General features: G+C 36.6%; 1 protein-coding gene across 10 annotated transcripts in view; it reads right to left on the reverse strand.

Moving 5' to 3' along the window:
- Window positions 1-20,172, reverse strand: part of EVI5 (ecotropic viral integration site 5) — a 74,362-nt gene that overhangs the window by 37,458 nt on the left and 16,732 nt on the right. For 9 of the 10 annotated variants that reach the window (XM_038145161.1, XM_038145167.1, XM_038145162.1 and 6 more), the window contains 11 exons: window positions 19,923-20,112; window positions 16,693-16,917; window positions 15,672-15,746; window positions 14,866-14,991; window positions 13,934-14,077; window positions 12,825-12,914; window positions 12,623-12,720; window positions 11,173-11,233; window positions 9,193-9,246; window positions 6,850-6,882; window positions 6,145-6,291 (listed from right to left, as the gene is read on the reverse strand). In XM_038145161.1, coding sequence (XP_038001089.1) covers window positions 6,145-6,291; window positions 6,850-6,882; window positions 9,193-9,246; window positions 11,173-11,233; window positions 12,623-12,720; window positions 12,825-12,914; window positions 13,934-14,077; window positions 14,866-14,991; window positions 15,672-15,746; window positions 16,693-16,917; window positions 19,923-20,112 — 1,243 coding nt within the window. The remainder of the gene's footprint in view (window positions 1-6,144; window positions 6,292-6,849; window positions 6,883-9,192; window positions 9,247-11,172; window positions 11,234-12,622; window positions 12,721-12,824; window positions 12,915-13,933; window positions 14,078-14,865; window positions 14,992-15,671; window positions 15,747-16,692; window positions 16,918-19,922; window positions 20,113-20,172) is intronic. The other variant, XM_038145163.1, reaches the window with a different exon arrangement.

Below are 20,172 nucleotides of genomic sequence, written 5' to 3' on the forward strand. Positions count from 1 at the left end.
GTGGGACAAGTACATTCAAATGTTTAATATCAGGAGTACCAGCGTAAGTGCTTACCATATCCAAGTCTATTAATGTCAATCCAGACTGCTAACAAACGTATCCCTACTGCTCTGTCTCTCAAACAACTGCACCTCCACACAGCCAAATGTGTCTGACAAAACTGAGACCCCTATTAGTACTGACAAGCAGCAACTCACACTTTTCTCTCACTGTCAACCAAACCGAAAGATTCTCCAACAATCTGTGATTATTTTCTGATCTGCAGAACAACATGATTGGGAAAGACTAACTAATTACAAGGTTAGTACAAGTATCACTCAATCCTTGTTCACTTGAACTCCAATTCAACAGAATCCTTCCATAATCTTGGCTTTGAAATAAAACTACACATGCTCCAATGCACAATGACTTTGGTTTGCCCTTTTCTTCACTCCAGGGCTTGGGTCTTGTTTGCTCACACTCTATATATTCCTTCTGAGATTCAGATACACCCAACTGAAGCACTTATATTTAAAAGACTCTCTTAACTTTTCCCCCCAATCAATAGCTAAGAAATACATTTTATTTCTTTCCTGGGTCACTTTAAAATGACTTGTCAGTTTGACAGATTGTCAAACTTGCTTGATAGGCAACACCAACCTAAATCAGCCTTTAAATTTCTGATTGAAGAAAAAAGTGGGCGTTGAAATCCTCAAAGTGTAGCTGTTTAGTTATTGTGTTTACATAGCTACACTGAGGAAAATAATATATTTTTGGTGTCATGAACTACATTGAGAAATGTAAGTACTATGCTTGGGTTCATAGATTCAGTTTTAATTAACAATTCAACTTTTTAAAGATTATTCATTATACTAAAGATACAGCTGTGTCTTACATTATATTTGCATCAAACAATTTCATCTAAAGTTTCATCATAGTTTGCATGTAAAAAACAGTAAAAAAAATTAATAGAAGTCTTCAGTTCCCTTCTGCCAGGGTGTGACACTCTGACTTTTTATGTATAAATAAAAGGCAAACAGGAAAAACAAGGATTTAAATGTAACTATATAGTCAAGGAAATTTTTTTGTTTCCTTTTATACTTCTGCATGCCAATTAAACCTTTTGTCAAGACTTATAGCACAATCCAAATTAAGAATGTACTCTACTCTTAGTGTTACTATATTTCTTGTATATACGTGCCTACAGGAAGCTGTGATGGAGGGGATATGTACAGAGCATTAAAAGGCAAAGGCAGCTCAAGCAGGCAGTTTTTAGTGTCATTGACACTGTCCACTTAAGCACTGGGCATACTGTGTGCATGTGAACACACGTGGAACACAGATACACTGTGATCCTTGTACATCAATACTGATTTTTCCCTTATACAATACTACTTGAATTCATATTTTCAACCCACACAGTGCTCTTGCCTCAGCAAGCAGTGGAGGCAGCCCTGATTTGAGTGTAAGGAGGAGGATGGTGGACAATGCTGATTCATTTCCACAGTTGCTTCACATCATGTAGCAACACAAGTACCACATGTAACACCATGTAGAGGCAGAGAAGAAGCAACCACTCTTTTTTATTCCCTGGCTGTTTGTACAGGTTCATCCCACGACACACACAGCAACTTAGATGGACTCTGCATTTCATGTTCCAGATTTCTGTCTGTGATACATACGGAATGAGAGCAAATGCAGTGCTCTCCAGGACATTGAGAGAAAACAGCAGATTTGAACAACTGAATACATGCTGAGTTTGCAATAAAGTAAGTGTATTCTATAAAAATCTAATTGATGTTTATCAAATAATTAGTAATGGAGAACGTAAGAAAAGTTATTAATCCAGTTTTAAGCATGAGCCATGCCTTCTTTAAATCTGTCTTTAGATTTTGCCTGCCTAAGAAATATGTTAAGAGTACTTATTTACTCAGCCACAACAAACTCTAAATCAAGTCTTGATATACAAAAAACCCCAGCTGAGAATCAAAACAGACTGAAGAAATCAAGATTCACAAATTAGAAGTTGTGCGTTTTGCTACCTAGTAAAACAAAGCACAATTTCAATAATTTAGTATATAAAAGTAACACAAGTTTATAGTTAAAATAGCATTTGAAAACTACTTTTAAATTGACTGCAGGAAAAAGATCTCCTTTTATATATTTGCCTTAAGCCCTAGAATTTCTGACAAAAGCCACAATGCAAACACAGACTTTCAGGCTCCAAACATTTTAACCACAGTTACACTTTCTTGCCTATGTTGAAGAGACACAAGTAATATAAAGGACTAAAACGGTAGTTCTAGCCATTTAATTCTGAAAGAAACAAGTCCTTGCTGGGCTTCATACAACTGGATTTATTTCCATCCAACTTTTCTTAAACATAACCATACCAAATATTATTTTGGCTGATGGCAGATACAATTACACTATGTTTCTCCAGTACACTATACTAAAGACAATTAACAGATGATCCAGCAGCTCCCAGCTAACTTCGTTTATACATTTGAGCACTAACTGTAGTACTTCCCTAAATACAGTATTCTTATTTTCTGCTTTTTTGTTGCAAATCAGAACACTGTATTAGGAAAGTATACTGTAAAATAAAGTGAAGCCTTTCATAAAGTTGCAACACTCATTCACAAGCATATATTCCCAACATCAATTACTATGTTCTTAATTATTATCAGTCATTTTAGCATGAGTTCCTGAAAAGAAACTATGCATTATGAAGTTGATGTAACAATAACCAAATACATCACTATAAATTACCTTGCAAAATGCATATGCTTCCATCTGAATGCTTAGTCAATTAAAATTCTATCTTCACATAATATAGCTGAGGAGCCTATTTAAAAATAAGATGTGAACTAATTTTAGCTTGATTAGCCTCCAATTTATCAGATTCAATTTTAAAGCATTCAGAATGATGAACTGGGTAATCATTGACAATTACAGAGTCACAGGGAAAGACAAGATTTGCATTCTGGAGGTGTTTACATCCAGCAAGAAGCTACCCCTTTCATTTAGAAACACAAGGGGGAAAAGAACAGAGAACAAAACCTTTGGCACATAATTATCAGGACTAAGTTACAAGAGGCTGATTACCCCTTCCCCTAACTCCTCAAATACCACTGCTCTTAGCATGTCTCAAAAGAAAACTGTATTTCGTTCAAGCCAGGCAAAACTTCCTCTATGCAGTTCTCGATTTACCAGCAGTATGAGGAAGAAGCCACCTCCCTCTTAATCACTTGGTAACACACCACGACTTGCCTTTGGCAAGCTTCCACGTTAAAGACCAGACAAGCCAAGAGAGATTAGTATCATTCGTTAGTATAATGATCACCTCTTTAAGCAGACTCCACACTTCATAATGAAGTCTTTCTGGTTCAACTAAAAACTCCCTATAAATAGTTTAGCACAGGCAAAAATAAACTTGTATGTAATTTGGGCTTCAATCAAAAGAATACTCCTCTACCCACCTCTGTATTCAGAAGTGCTGCAGGGGAGAATTTCTTCAGACACAAATCCAGTAAGTATGTTCAATACTTACCCTTAAGCCATCCAACCTATGCTATCAAATTTCATTGAACAGAGGGTAGAAACCCTTGACAGTACTCAAATCCAAATGCATAACCTTTTTACAAAGGCAATGTTCACCTTCTTAGAAATGCTATTGTTTTGATAATATTTTGCTACCAGCAAAACAGTGGGTTTTTTTAATCCCACAGTTGTTCAGAAGAGGCTGCTGCAAGTACCCTTTAGGCAGTTCTTTTCATACATTTCTATTCAGAGGTTCATATCCACACATTACATTTTTTTATCATGCTGAAACAGACAATTCAAGACTGAAAGAGATGTAGATGATAAAATATATACAATAGATGCTGTATCTTTAAATAAGCACAGAAACTATGCAGTGATTTACAAGTGCAATCATTTTTGCTAACAATAAACAAAGCTGAAATAACTAGAGAAGAAAACATTAAAGCAAATACTAACAAGACAATACTGAAAAGGAATATTGCCAAGAACAAAGCTACTGGCACCAGCAAGGGGCAAAAAATTAACCAGTGCACAGTAAAACGCCAAAATTCCAAATAAATCCACGCATTCCCACCAGGCGGCGCCCGAAACGCACGCAGCTGCTTGCGTTTGTAGCTCCCACGCTTGGAAACAGTTAAAAGCCTGTTTGATTACACATCTTACTGATGCAGCAGGATCTAGCAAACCCTCCTCACTGAAACCATTTTAACTCTTTCACCACGTTTTCTAATTCTGATGGGTGTCAAAGCCACAGTGCTATTCCTTGTACTTCAGAATAAGCCAGCACAAATATAATTATAATTATTATTAGGCACAAATCTGTCTATAACCATATGGATTTACAGTCTCAGTTCCACACACAGAGTCAGACAACTTCCTATAGGCACGTTCACATTTAAGTGGAGGAAAACAATGCTGCAAGCATGGAAAGAAGGAAGTGTGCTCATAATTTAGTTTACTCTCCACTCCCACAGTACTTATCCAGCTGTCTGCACCCACAGCTCCAACCCAGCCAAATTTGCAATCCACAGTTATCTAAGGTTTTGCTCAGGATCAGTTCCCATACCTAGGCATCCTGTCAGGCCTCCCCATCATTGGTACTCACTAAGGTCCCCAGCATAAAGGCTTTAGCTTTAAAAGTCACATTCCCAGCAATTAACAAATAAATAAATACAGTATCTCAGTCTTCTTCAAATAACTTTTCATTGCATACAGGTCATTAACATGGATGCCTCTAAAAATACATTCCCAAGGCATGTGTACTATTGTAATCACACAATACAGCTGGATATCCAAAAGTCTATGAACGCTTCTTAATGTATTTCACTTGAAAGAAATATGTTAAACTATATGTTTAAAAGTGTTGGAGAGTATTACTAGACCACCCCCATCTTCCTAATCATAATTTCTTCTTATTTTTCCCCCTAAAGAAATCGATCAAGTTCTATAAAAAGCACTGTTTCACATGAGAGAGCAACAGCTCATTAGTCACTTCTTACAACTATTCTAAAGTACGTATCTTTTTACACTGAAATGCATTAAACATACGTAATAAATGAGTTCTAGAATGTTGCATTTAAGTTGTGATTTCTCCTCAGTCTAACAATAAATCTCATCTTTACCTTCCAATATGAGACACGGGTATTTCTAGAGCTTTGGTGGAAGACATGTAAAACAAACTGCCATACTGACATTAAGAAACCTGGTAAGGAGCTGCAATATACTTAGTCAAATTTCATATACCTGAAATTCCCACGACTCCAGACAAGTGCTTGGATACCACATACTTAAAACAATATGAAGACATTCACATCAACACTACTAGTGCACAGTTTATTCAGCAAGTGAAGATGCTAAAATGCTTCCCCCTATCCCCCCAAAGAGAAGATACTGGGCACTCAAGAGTCTCAGGGAAAGTAACTTCAGTGTTACAGCAACAGTCAGAAGTCCTGAACATTTTACTATCTAAAACACAGAGTGCACACAAATACAGCACTATAAAAGGCTACTAAAATTTATTTTCCTCTCCATATCCCATAAACCCACACTTTTAAATCAAGTTTTGTAGTTGCAAAATCAGGAATGATACTCTTCTACTTCAGCAAGCAGTAAATTTTAGCATACTTGGAAAAAAAAACCAAATATGGGTACACAGAAGAAACATTAACATGGAAGAAACTGGCTTAAATTATACACTAGGGCACTGTGAATCAATCCTCAAATTTGAGTATTCAGAGTGACACAACTTGCAATGACTAGATTCTTACCATTAAGAGCTATCAGAGGTTGTATGTGTGGTTTTTGTTAGTATTTCTTTTGTGGTGGAAGAGTTTTGGGTTGGTTTGTAGGGTTTTTTGCTTGGTGTGTTTCATTGTGGGTATGTTGTTTAGTTTTTTTTATTAACTCATAACTTGCACCTATCCAGGGTTATGAATCTCATCTATCAGTAGACAAGAGCAAAATTTCATTTAATCCAATTTGTGTAATTTTAAGAATGCAAATCACAGTGAACAGGGGTTTACAAAGACAGCACAGAGACCATGTCATATAATGATGAGGAAAAATAAACACATGTGAGGGAAAAAAATGAGATGATGATGTGCTGCCAGGCTCCTTACCCATTGCTGCTGTTGCTGGAGCTCCCTGATGGTATTCTCAGCTTGCTCCAGTTTAGTATTGGCCTCATCACTCTGCTGTTTGATGGTGGCCAGCTCCCGTTTTATGAGGTAGTTTTCCTCAGCCTCCTGGGCCCTTGTCACTTGTCCCTTAGGACATAATTTATTTTTTTAAGCACTTGTTGACAAATCCAAGGAAAACTGCCTTTGTGATGCTTAGCTGCTTATTTCATAAGATTGGTTTTGCAAACAGCACAGAGTACAATTGGTAGAAATTTTAGGACAAGTAGTACTAAACAGCTGCTTTAGTACTTTATTACAGAGTTCAGCATCCATTTAGCAAGCACAGTTTTGTACTTGCATTCAATAAAATTCCTTTCATGCATTATTACTCAGTTACACATGCACAGATTGAGGCTCAAAATATTCAATTTCATTGTTAATACAGTGTCATAGAATCCATTTGCCACAGGAATTTGTACAAAAATTACAACAGGTTAGGAAAATTACGATAACGTGCAGGTATTGGTTTATATATTTTTAGTAAACAAAATTAAACAAATTTCTAGCAAGATGTATTAGCTCTGTATTTATTCCGAATCAGCAAAGCAGGGATAGAATACAGCATGCAAATATGCATGCATTAAAGCAGTTGGGTTTTTTATGAGTAGGAAGAGAGTCATACAGTAAAAGACTAAAAGACTATACCTGTATCAATCTATCTGCCAAGGAAGCACTTTCCTACAAAGGAAAAATTCAGACAGGAATGAGGAAAAGGGAGACCAAAATAAAAGGGGCCGATAATAGTGACAAAAAAGACCAAGAGCTGGTAGAAAGAAGATGCCCAAATTCTACCCATTTTTTTGTGCAAACTCTTTTTGCAAAATAAGCAACTCTTCATATAAATGAAGGCAACACAGTCCAAAGATCCCAGGAAGCAGCCTTTTCTGCAACAGATTTAACACAGTCCATCTGTGATACAAAAAGGTTTCAAAGCCAGATTTCTGTAACATTTAAAATTCCCCTACAGAAGACTGGTTGTTTTTATTGGAACGGCTTGCTCCCAAATTAACGAAAGTTACCAAAGCATTGTCTGATAGAATAGATAGATGCAAGACACAATCTACAGTCCCCCCACAACATGAAACAAAGGCATAATTTGAGCACAGAGGGAACTCCACTAAGCACTGAGGCACTCATGCAGAACTACAGCTTCCACTAAGATGAAGCAGGGCAGTTAAATGGTGCAAACTGACAGACAAGTAGGAAATGTCAACTATGACAGCTAATGTTCTGTTTTACTGAACTCTTCCACTAACTCATTCAGCAGTTCATAGATTCTCTTTTCTTGCCAAACTTTTGCAAAAAAATTTCATTTTTGCAACTGACAAGCCCTACCGCCCTGCAGTTGCATTTCATTAATTTCTACTTTATCACCCCTGAAACAACTCAATTTTTTTGAACATTCTACAACAGAGAAATACATCTATTCACAGCCCTTCTTGGTCCTTGATGCTTTTATTAAAACTGAAGTTCAAACTAGTAGATAAGATCTATTTCTTAGAAGTTAAGGTACACTAAGGAAATCACAACTAAATCAGATGGATTTGAATAAAGGAAAAATATTTTAAAAGTAAGTTTCCAACAGAAGAATTTAATTATTTTTCACACTTTATGATGTTTTTCAAATGCTACAATGATAACAATCTCCAGGAATTCTTATTAATAGATAATATTTTCCAATTTTGGGTTGTTTTAATTCCAATCAGATTGGGATAATCTGAAGGTGAATTCTGAAGTTCTAAGCACAGAATTTGCAAAAGCACTAACATGTAGCAGTTTATCCTGGACTTTAGAATTAAAAAAAGAAAATATTTCAAACCTCTAAAAGTTAAGTATAAAACAAGGGTATTAACTATTACATATTTACCAAGGTCATTGAAATGATTCACTACAGCTTCAAGCTTCTTAAAGAGAGCCTACTCTTTTCCATTCATTTTATAAATCTCCAATACTAGAAACAAAAATGTTCATAAAATGGTATTGTTGGTCACAACTTTCACAATGTGCCCTTATTATGCATCTTTTCCAAACTAAATTCTGAAACCAGTTAATTGGAATTTGACCTAGACCAACTTCTTTTCAAGAAATTGCACAGGGGTTTAACATCCCTAAGTGTGACGTCCTTCAATTGTGTCACTCTTAATTGAAACATTACCATTTACTTCCCTGTGAAACACGAACAACTGTTTGCAACCCACAAGAGTACTCAATTCCATTTGTTGAAAGATGGTCCCTGTTGGTGCTTAAGATGGGCAAGAATGCTGTCATTCCTGAGCACAGCAGCTCAGATGCAATTTGCCACAGGAAGTGTGATACCAGGATACAGCAGAGGCCACTGGAGAACAGTTGGCAACATATCCACAGCAGTCCTCAGGCATACTTTTGAAGTTTCAGTCAGTTACAAAAAAACCTAACAAAACTCTACTCCAGACTAAATATAAGAAAAATAAGTCTTTGGATATTCTCCCCACCAGGCACCCAGAATTGCCACAAAACCTCAAAACCACATAGAAGGAATGAATGGCAGTGTTCCTGTTCTCAATACGAATGCTGCAACATCGCTCTGGTCATTGGTAGGTCTGTCATTTTGCTCCTATATAAAAACACCAAGCAACTTCAGATTTTCAAAACTGAGGATTCTCTCACAATGACCTTTTTTCCAAACAACCAGTCCACTATTTCATGGAGTCTTCTGGACTTTGAACATATGCTTCTAATTCAGAAAGAAAACAGTAACAGCACAAGCTGAGTATGCCATAATGTTTGATTTTATAATCATTAAGAAGTAGACATAACCTTACACATTTAAAGCATTGACCTTAATTGCTCGGTGATAGCCATGTTATTTGGCTAAGCGCTGCTAGTAAACACCAGAGAGTATCAGGAAAACTGTAAACTATAATTCTGCAATTCCCATTTCATATAATGAAGTTGCCATCAATAAAGTCTAAATTAACAGAGATTAAATCTAATCCCCAACATACTTACTTTTTCTAGTGTTTCAATGCGCTGTTTTAGGAGTCTATTTTCAGTTCGTAACCTCTGGAAGGTAAACAGTTCACAAATCCATTTCTCAAGTTATGAATTGAAAGTCTGATAAAAGCAAAGCAAACTACCAACATTTTCAACTCATCCCAGCCATAAAAACCAATATAAATAGAAAAATAATTTGTGACCTTCTTAACATCCTTTCACATTATGTACTAGCTCAAAATATGAGTTTAAACAGCTTGGTATAGCAAGAACGAGAACACATCTCATGTTATGTGAAAGTATCTACATTGCATTTGTTGAAAGCTGTATGTCTGCAGGGGAACCATGGCAACCATGGGGTTTAACTCACACCAGACTTGACAGCCTCCCCTTCATAAACAGGGTCAAAGTCTTCATGGTTAAGGGACATGACAGTGCACTCCCTGCAGTACAACAGGCTAATGAGGCAGCTACGAGGTTTCCTTCCCTTTCCTGACAAGAATTTACATTCATCTGTAAGGTTATACTGGGAATTACCTCAAATGTCCCAGAAGTAAGAAAGAATTGTACTGAACTCTATACTTTACAAGTACACTTCCTGTAAATTTTAGCAGTCAGCATTCAGACAGAGGAGATCCATACCCCTCAGAAGAGAGGGCTGGATATCAGTTCAGTAAATGCTTTATTCTGCCAGGCTCAAAGGCAAACTCAGAATATGGTTCTATCTCCCCTAAAATAGTCTTTTCTGCTAGCAAGTTCTGCTGAAGTCAGAAATTATTTACATACGTTCCAAAGTAAGGCCTAGAAACAAACAGCTTTGCATTATTTGGTTGGGGTTTTTTGGTTGCTTTTTGTTGAGGTGGGCTTCATGGTTTTTGTTTTGGGGAGGTTTTTTGCTTTCTCCTTTTTTTGAGGGGGAACGGTGGCAAGAAGCAAGAAAGGATTTGAAGTGAGGTAATATACTAAAATCTAAAGTTACAGTTGTCTTTCATATGGTTTTACTGTGTCCTGTTCTGCAGAGAGCTGTCATTTGAGCCCTGCAAATCTGATTTCAGCTGCTGTTACAGCAGGTATTCCTGCTGCCAACTGCCTCGCTGCCTGGTACAATAGCAAACTGCCTGGAAAGGCTCCTAATACCTCTGTGCTCCCAGGTGCATCTCACAATCATTCTTCTGAAGAGCTGATGCCTCAAAAACTGATAGTGAAAGGCAAAATGACTAGCAGTGGACAGGAACAAGGAAGACTGTATCTAACTCCCCCACCAAGGTTTATATAATACACCTGCACATAATTTCTCCCACTGTCTTTTTTCATAGAACTGGCTAAAACCACAAGGAAGAAAATCCAGATCAAACAACATGCTGTGAAGAAAAAAAAGTGAAATAGGAAAAAAAGGCATCAGAAGCCTATTTATGTCACAAAAGCAAAAAGATGCAGTGATTAGGTACATACAGGAAGTAGGTCAGTTAGTAAAAAGGGAAAAATAAACTCCACTGGCAGTTTGGCTTTTTTCCCCCAATTTGTATTTATTGCAAAAGCTCCAAAAGAAAAAGTGACTGCAGACAGAAGATGCCACAATTTGGGTCCAATGCATAAGAAAAATCAAGATCTTAAAATCAAAGACAAACCACTCAAGTGCACTCTATGAAGTCTATCTTAACAAGTGTCATACAAACCTCCTGTGTGGAGCACCTTCATCTAAACCAGCATATTTGAAACCTCTGATAAATGAGGGCATCTATTATTAAGCTTTTGTCAGCAGGAAATACTAAAAAAATAAGTACAGCAGGTCCCCAAAGATTTTTTTTTAATGTCCACCAGAAGTCTCAATAATTTCACTGTAGGTGTCCTTTATGAACAGACATCCCAAATATAAATGCTGAAAGAAAAGAATTTGGGGGCCTTAATGTCCTGCTACATGCAGAGATCAAACATGTAATCCCCCCAGCTAGGAATTAAACTTATTCATAAATAAATTTGTTGAGGGCTCCTTACTTTAATTTCAACTTGTTCTTCCATTTCTTTTGTCTTTATTGTAGTGTACTCTTTTTCTAGCCTAAAAATTAGAAATAGTAAATTATGATCAGAAACACTGTGGATAATTTACTTGTTGGTGTAATACCTAACAAATAACAGTAGAACAGAGATATAGATGATTGATATTTCCTCTCAAATGCACTCCTGCAAATGTTTAGACTGGACCTTAAATTTAAACACAGATTTCAGTAGATATGAACAGACTGAACCAGCATTCTGAAGTGCAGGAGCTTGCTTGGATACATTACAGTGGCAGCAATTTGGAGCTACTCTGTAATAACCTCTTAATGCAATACAGTCATCAATTCAATAGATTCAGCCAAAAGAAATCAGAGCCTGGAAAGCCTGGAAGACAAAGATGCAAAGAAATCTGAGAAAAATACCTTAAATATAAACCAATTTTAGCCTTTCCCCAGCAAACCAAATGAAAAAGGCAGCAAGAAAAACCCACAAGCTGAGATAACAATGCTTCTACAGAAGGCAGATCAGGAAGTTCAGACTTTAAATGGTGGATTTTCAACTGCATACACTTGTACTGGTTTGCAAAGAAAGTATCTTTCCTAAAAGCTTTGTTGTTACTCCTTTTTTAGAGAAGACTGCTCACTCTACTGATCATAGCCGCTGACAGAAAAAAAAAAAAAAGAAAAAGATTGACAAATTCAATTTGGAAGACCCTGGGCACAACCTGCAGTGCAACAATGAACATAGGATACTTTACAATCAACGGGTGACCCAGCAAACTCAACCCTGGCAAATCACACTATCTGCAGCTTGCTATTCAAAACAACATCTACCAAAGGCAGAAGAGACATGCAACTAACCTTAACAACAACAACAACAACAAGTAGAGGTATTCTCAAGATTTCAAACCCCACGTGAAAGATGTTTTACTGTTGTCAATGTTACTACAAAGTGTTATCAATTTATACTTTAAACAGCACTAATTTTGACTATAAATGCACTCTTTAGCACCATGACAATTCTTCCAGTTCCTGAGAACTAAAATCTTCAGAATTTAGGCCAGATCATAAGTTTCATCTTCTTTCACCCTGAAAAAAACAAAAACAATCTCCCCTCCCACCAGAAAACCACCCCCTACCCAACCTTCCTATTCAGTTCCTTTTTACAGAACTACTGTAATTTCCCACAACTTGCTGTTTTATTCAAATGCTTTAGTTATTTTTGTAAATGAGATACAGCTTTACTATATTTAAGAAAAATAGCAAATACTACTTTAGAATCATTTTTTGCAGACAGAACTGCAGTTTTAACTGTTTATATAATATAAAATCCCAAAAAAATGTAAAGATGGAAAATTCAAAATGGAACACCGAATAACAATTCTTAAGAGTAAATAAACAGTAACTCAGCAACAGTATAATCTATTTTCTCAAAATGTAATACCTACTTTTTCATCTTCTTTGCATTATATTTGACTTGGTAAGATGCTTGGATTAATTTGTCTGGACCACTGTCAAACTGATGTGGAATGACCTTTTGAAAGTGCTAAAAGCAATCAGAGCACAAGATTACATATAATTAACAGCTGCAAGAAACTACACAACTACACTTTTCAGATATCTTTTTAAATTATTATAATCATCGCTTACCTGTAACATTCCTTCCATGTCAAGTTGCAGTAATTCTGCCTGGTTCATCTGAAGTAATGCTAAACCTACTCGAAATACTATCTCTAAACCCTGAAAAGAGAAACGAAAAAATATCCAACAATTATTCATGCCATTGTCAACAGCCCTGAGTTTTTCCACTAACATTGGAAATCTCACCCAAGTAAGCACAAGTAAAAGGGCTACTGAAAAAAACTCCGAACAAATTGCTTCTGTGTTTCTTTTTTTTTGTTCCAAGGACGAGCAATCTGGCTATTTGTCCTGATGCCAGACATCTCCCTCAGAGAAGTTAGTGATGAGGCAAAATCTCGAGTGACAGGAATTCTCTAGGCCAGCTCTATCAACCATTTTAAATATATCTGGTAGAAAAATCCCCAGTACTTCTCAAAACAAGCTATTTTAATTTCAGACAGAGTACAATGCAGTTAAACTACTGGGGGAAAAAAAAAAAAAAAAGGAATGTCTCACTATACTCACTATATACCCCATCTTGGACTTTCCTGAGGGTAAGCTGAAAGGATCCACCTTTGACTTACTGCTTTCTAAAAGCTGACTGCAGGGCAAACATAAGCTATGATTTGTTACTAGTTACAATTGTGCAAAGCTCTAATCATAAACACAGCATAGATGTCTTTGTGATAATGACTCTGAATAATTCCCTAAATTTCTTTGGCACCAGTCCTCATCTGGACAATAAAAAGAACTAACACTCGCCCTTCTTGGCTTGCATATCCCAAATGAACTTCAACTTTGGCCTGAAAGCAGCATTAGTTTCCACTGCAAACTCACCATAATACTGAGGAATGGATATCCCTGCTGCATGCAATGCTAATGCACTGCATCCAGAAAGATCTGGGAACACTTCAACTGGCTTAGAGCACAAAGCTACACACACAACATCAACATTCAGTGACTTGGCTGCTCTTCCTTGACAAACTGCACACACAGACACCTTCCCTTAAAATAATCTGATCAGTGTAATAAATAAAAAGCAAGACCATGAGATTTGTCCATCATGATGGGATTTATAACACTACCTGCTTTTAACAGCTACTCTTGAAATATAACATATGACTACATTTAGTAGTTACCTCAGACATAAAGATATCAAATATTCTTGTTGCAATTGGTAGTGGAAAAGTTGTAAGGAATATAGTTAAAAACCATGACGATGCATACATAGAAGTGTGAAAACTCTGAGACTGAAAGTGCACATAAAGCTCTGGAAGATGTTCCTGGAAAAGAAGAGGAATAAAATACACAAGTATGTTAAGCTTCTGCTTGTAGTTTTAGTGCAGACCTGTTTTTGACAAATTTTGAATACAAGAAAGCAATTGATACTTAGTACAGATAGGAGCTGTCTGTACCAGCAACAGAACTAGGAAAGATCATTATCAAGAACCATGCAACTAAAGTCCCAGTACAGAATATCCTACAGAATGTCTACCCTGCAAAGCAGATAACAAAACCACTTCCTGATCCTAAGGGGAAGTCAAGCTTGTAAATCCCTGAGTAATAACTAGAATGGGCTACTAAAAAGAGCTGAAAAATCTAAGGCTATGTGATATCTCACCCTTGACCACCATGTTAGAAACCGGATCACAAAACAGAAGCCTATTTTTCTCCATCAGCTTGACCAGGAAGAACCTGCTTTCCAAATCTGAAAACAATTTCAATTCTAGATATGAGGGTACCTCCCAATTTTCATCTTCTATGATACCATAAATTGACTATGAAGACTTTTATTTTCAGAGTCTTCAATCCAAACAGCATTAAACATTCATCTGCCTAAACTGCAGCAATACAAATCCTCATGCTTCAGTGTTTAAAGCCAGCCACTGTCTGCCAAAGGTTAAAAAAAAATTGCTCACAGAGCCACATGCATTTACTTGTGAAGTTCTGAAACTAGCTATTGTCAAGAGTGCAGCCTGTTAGCCAACAGACATGCCTGCTCTTGAGCTGTAACTCCCAAGTTCCTTATTAATAGTTACTGAAGAGCAAGTTTGATAGATTTTGTATGTACCTGTATCATGCATTCAAACTGGTACATACAAAGGCCCAGTTCAGCCATGCTTGGTTTAAAGAGTTCTCGTAGTCTGTAATCTTGCATTAATTTAACAAACACACAGAATGCCTCTTCTTCTGGCATCTATATCAAAAAAAAAAAAAAAAAAAGGCACAGTAAAATCTCTGGACAAACATAATGATATATCAGAGTAAATGCCTGGGAGGATTTAGGGTTGGGCTTTTGTGTGTGTGTGCATGTGAACGCAGTGGGGCTTTTTCTTGGTTGTTGGTTTATTTGTTTTGAGATTTTTGTTTTGTTTAAGGGATTTACAGCCAATTACTCCAATTAACTTTTGTATATATTAAATTCTAGCAAATAATTTCTAAACTGAAATGGAGGTCTTTATCTTTCTTACTATATACCCTACTTTGTCATAAACCAAAAACCAATAATACAAAGGAAGCTTTAAGATAATCAAGTCAACTGCGCAGTTTCATTTGAACTCCGAGGAGATTCCACGTAATAGAAGAGAAATAAGAAGTTCATTTATTTTTGAAATATCACTCACCAAAATAGCTTGCAAGACTGCAATCCTACCTTAGCTCTGAGAAACAAATACATTCTCCCACTCCAAGTATCTTGGCAAATAGAATGACACAAAGTAAATCTCATTTCATTTCCAGAGTAAACAGCTGCCCTTGACAGCTCCATTGTAATAAAATTATGAAGGAAAACCATTGCAAAAATTCCCAATTAACCACTACAATATTATGCATTCTAGCACGGATTTTAAAACTTCACATATTTTGAAGTATTTTTACCTGCATAAGCAGTAATCCAACTATAAAAGCACTTCCTTGACAGTATCCAACCTCACGATCCACCAAAGAGTAAGCCTGGAAAATAAAGTTAAAACTCTCAACAATTAAAACCTCGTTATCAATAAAAAGTAATCACGGCTCATCCTGCTATCTTGTTAATAACTTATTCTTCCTCTCCCCGAATCCAACAAGGGCAGACATCCTATCCAGAAATTTTAGTCAGACATTCTAGTTTCTACCTGCTGCTACAAACTCTGCTCTCTGAGCACATACAAAGCTAAAAGTTAGGCATAACTATGAAAAACACAGCAGTTTTCAACTACAGGAATTTGGTAAAAGAGAGACCACTGGCATACAAATCTCACAAAGTACTACTTTTATAGGAGATAGACCAGCAATGAAACAAGTTGTCTTCAGAAAAAATGTGTTGCAGTTTTATTTACAGATGGGTGAAATGTGGTAATCTCCATGCAGGTGGCATCTTTGTTTAAGAGTTATGGAAATTACTATGGTTTAGAAACCTGCCAACTTTTCCACTGAAACCACGTTCTATGGAAAAGTCTGACCTTCAAAGTTTAACCTCTAGTGAAGACTAAGTGATGCAAACAATTGCTACATTGGCATTTTCATTTTATATTTGGGCACTGGAACAACTGCACATTAGCTTGTACCTGCCATGTGCACTTCAGGAACACCTGCAAACTGAATACTAGTTCTGATTGCCAATGTTCTTGTCTCGGACAACGCTGCTTACTTTAATTCATGGCACACTTCATTCCATTTCACAATCGCCAGTATGCGACTTTGCTTTAATGCCAACTTGGTTTTACCTTGTGAGATATTAAAAAAAATAAATACAGGAATGCCATCAAAACTAAAATGGGATTAACAAATCCCAGTGTCTACGGTTTAAAAAACCCTTGTAACACAAGAAACTGGTGCAGGTTCTCTATATTCAAGGCAATCCAAGCTGGTGCATGTTCTTGGTAATACATTTTCAAGGGCTGAAATGCCAACTCACCTTCATCACGTTGAACAAGACCTCCTGCCCAAGGCTATCTTTTTCTTTGAAAAAATCATGCTCAGGGTATGTTCTAGCAATGTCCCTTCTTATTAATTTTTCACAAGGAGATGTCATTTTTAAAAGCTCTGAATACTGATCCTTAATTGGCATGCTTTGAGCACTGCATAAAAGTTGCCAAACAATTGCTCTGAAGTGATGAGGTATCCCTTTTCGGACCAGCTCCTACGGCACAAAAAGACAATTCATATTTCCTGAAAATATTACAAAAAATAAACCTAGAGAAAAAACCAATTTGAAATCAAGCTACTCACAATTTCAGAAAAAAATTTACATCATGGCAGAAACTCTCATACAGTTTATAATGTCAAATTTAGTGGGATTATTAAGTTCACAAAAGTAAGCAGTCTATGAATCATTTTTAGTGGCTAAATTAGCTACTGAAAGTAATTCCTTATCCATGGCAAGCTATGTGAAAAACAGAATATTCAAATAATTTTATACAAGAACTTCCATTAAACAGAACTTAATACAATTATGTCTATATTTCATGAAAGATTACTGAAGATAACACCTTTAATAATATTTGTAGTAATTGAGATCTAAGAAATCATGACTAAAAATTTCTTCCAAGATAGGTAAATGATAAAACATAGAACTAACTGTAGCACAGTCAACTGCAACAAAAAATTTGCACAGTACAGCTTTCATTTAACAAACTTGACAAGTTGTGTCCAACTTCTCTGGTGTGCCAGTATTTCCAAGTTATCTTCTAAAAAAGTATTTAAATGCAGTTTCAGACACTGCACCAAGAAAACACTACGTTTACACCTACTAAATTAACTAAATTTACTTTATCTTCTGAAAAAAAATGCTGCTAGGTATTATACAATTCAAACATGCCCGGAGGAATACAGCTAAGAACCTGTTACTTGTCATTTAAGAAATCACAAGGACAAGTAGTCTTGCTGCTTGATCTGAAAACTGAGAAAGAAGCTTTATTCAGGAATTTACCAGACTCTTGGTGGTATGTTCTGCAACTAGAATCAGTCTGACCTAGAAAATTTTCTCTTACAGACAATTTCCTTTTCAACTTTTTCCTTAATAACCTTTTGTACCTTAAGAATTGTTATCAAGTATTCTGTCTCCTAAAGGCTAATTTCTTTCATTATTATTTATTCTGAAGCCAGAGTAACCTCGTATTCTGCAAAACTTCCCCTTCTTCCTGTTTGTTCCACATATTTCTCCTACTTCTCCAACATAACAATTAACTAATGCAACACTGGTAACTTTCAAAGAGACTCTTCCTTTCAGGTTTTGTTTTTCTTAAGCTCAAACTCTGCTGCAGGAGTTTTGTATTGCTGACCTTCATTTTTGAATATCCCTAAGCTCTCAATCCATCCTTCTTCAGAACCACCATAGTAATGCTACTCCAACTACTTCTCCTGTTTACAACACAACACCAAGGCGTTTTTCCTAAAAGATTCCCAATCCAAGACAAGAACCCTAACACATCAGCTTTACACAACTGTATCTACCTATCCTATGCCAACAATACAACTGGACTGTATATCAGTCATCTAAAGCCTCAAGGGTAGTAATAATGCAAGAGATTTCTTCCTAATGCCTTGTTAATGTACTTCCTTGACAGAATAATAGAGTTAACCCTTCCAACTTTCCTAAAAGGAACAGCAGGAAACATCTTCTGGATATGCCATGTGAACTGAACAGCAGGACTTGAGTCATCCTTCAGAAGTGCTCCATAAACAAGAAGCAAGTTCTGAAGTGGATTGAGAGATGTAAAGGATGGAACACATCATCTTTGGAGGAAGGTATGGACACTTATGCCTAAACCTAAAAACTTACCAGATTTCTAATAACCTAAGACCAGCTTTTACAGCCAGGACAAAAAGACACCTATGCTGCTACCTATTTGCCTATTGGCACAATCAGGGAATAGGCGTGGATGTTCTGATATTCAATCATAAATGCAAACTCAGAATTAAGATTGACTTTCAACAAAAAAATACTGAGAATTATTTAACAGCACAGGAAAACATGGCTAGTTTTCAATATATTAGTCAGCACTATAATTAACTATTCCCTGAAAGTTAGTCAAATACCCCTCAAGTTGTACTTGGCCAGCTGTAAAAACAAGTGACACTTGTGACACTTGAAAATATTCAAACAAATTCTAACTAACCAGATCTTATTACCACCTCACTTTTTCTTTCTCTTGCCAGATTCCTGTAGCCTTCTTTTCATGGCCTTTTGGAACACCTTTCCAGAAACTGTTTTCCCTATGCAAGCAGGAAATCTTTAGTTCATTTTCTTCCCTTGTTTCCTCTCACAAGTCATGTTCTCTCTTCACAACTGCTCCATACAAAGGATACTTTACTTTAGCCCATTGTTCTGCCTTCCCACAACCTATTCATAGACACACATTTCAAACTGTTCAAAAGACCCTGACACATTTGTATTCTGCACATAAAACTACAGACTACAGCCAATAAAGAACCAAAGCCGAACAGACTTGCCTGCTAACAAAAAAATCCCACGCTGTTCTGCTGGCTGCCACTGAAACATGGATATGTTCAAATGCACTAAGTGCTTTTTGGTTTGAATTTAAAGTGTAATTGAACCCCACTTCTGTACATGACCACAACTAACCCAGACTGGACACAATGGACAAAGTTCATCCAATTCATCCAGAATTTAGAAATTATGTGTTCTTCTGCCTAAGGTCATCTCTGGGGTCAACATACTTGGCAAGCACAAAAACCTAAACTCATCACAGCCTTTGAGTAGAATGATCAGCTCCCCTATTAGGAATGCTTTAAAAAGAGAGCTGCTCAGTATATAGCAGCACAGCATACACATACATAATCAGAGCATCAAGCTATCAGATGCCCTTCAGTTGACTTTCGCTGATTCCATTTTTGGAAACATGAAGCCAATCATCCCTGCACTCATGGAAATCTCTCATCAGAGGTAAACTGAAAACTTTAGAATTCAAGATACAGTAAATGCATCTGGTTTTCAGCAGGAGATATTTGCTGGGTGACGGCACATAGGAAGGTTACAAAGGAAACACCAAAGCTTAGGGATGGAAAGATTCAACTGGAAGTTCGCATTACATATTAATCTAAAAATAATAAGCCCATCACAAAGATAAAACAGTATCATTTATATCACATTAAATATAAATCCAAACACCAGTTTCCAACTACCTTAACTTGCTTTTCTTTCTTTTTCCGTACATCTTCCCATTCATTCACAATCCGCCCCCACAGGATCCACGAGTCTTCTTCAAGATGGCTGAGATTGCTAGAAGCTGATGAACTAGATACAAGAGAAGATCCACTATTTCTTCTTGACCCATTTACTGAGCGTAAGGATTTGCTATCTGTTTCCAAGAGTCTGCAAAGAAAGCACACAAAAACCAAATTCAAGTTCTTCTAATCAAAGGATCGCACTATT

Source organism: Motacilla alba, chromosome 8 (genome assembly GCF_015832195.1).
Source record: "Motacilla alba alba isolate MOTALB_02 chromosome 8, Motacilla_alba_V1.0_pri, whole genome shotgun sequence".
Taxonomy (NCBI): domain Eukaryota; kingdom Metazoa; phylum Chordata; class Aves; order Passeriformes; family Motacillidae; genus Motacilla; species Motacilla alba.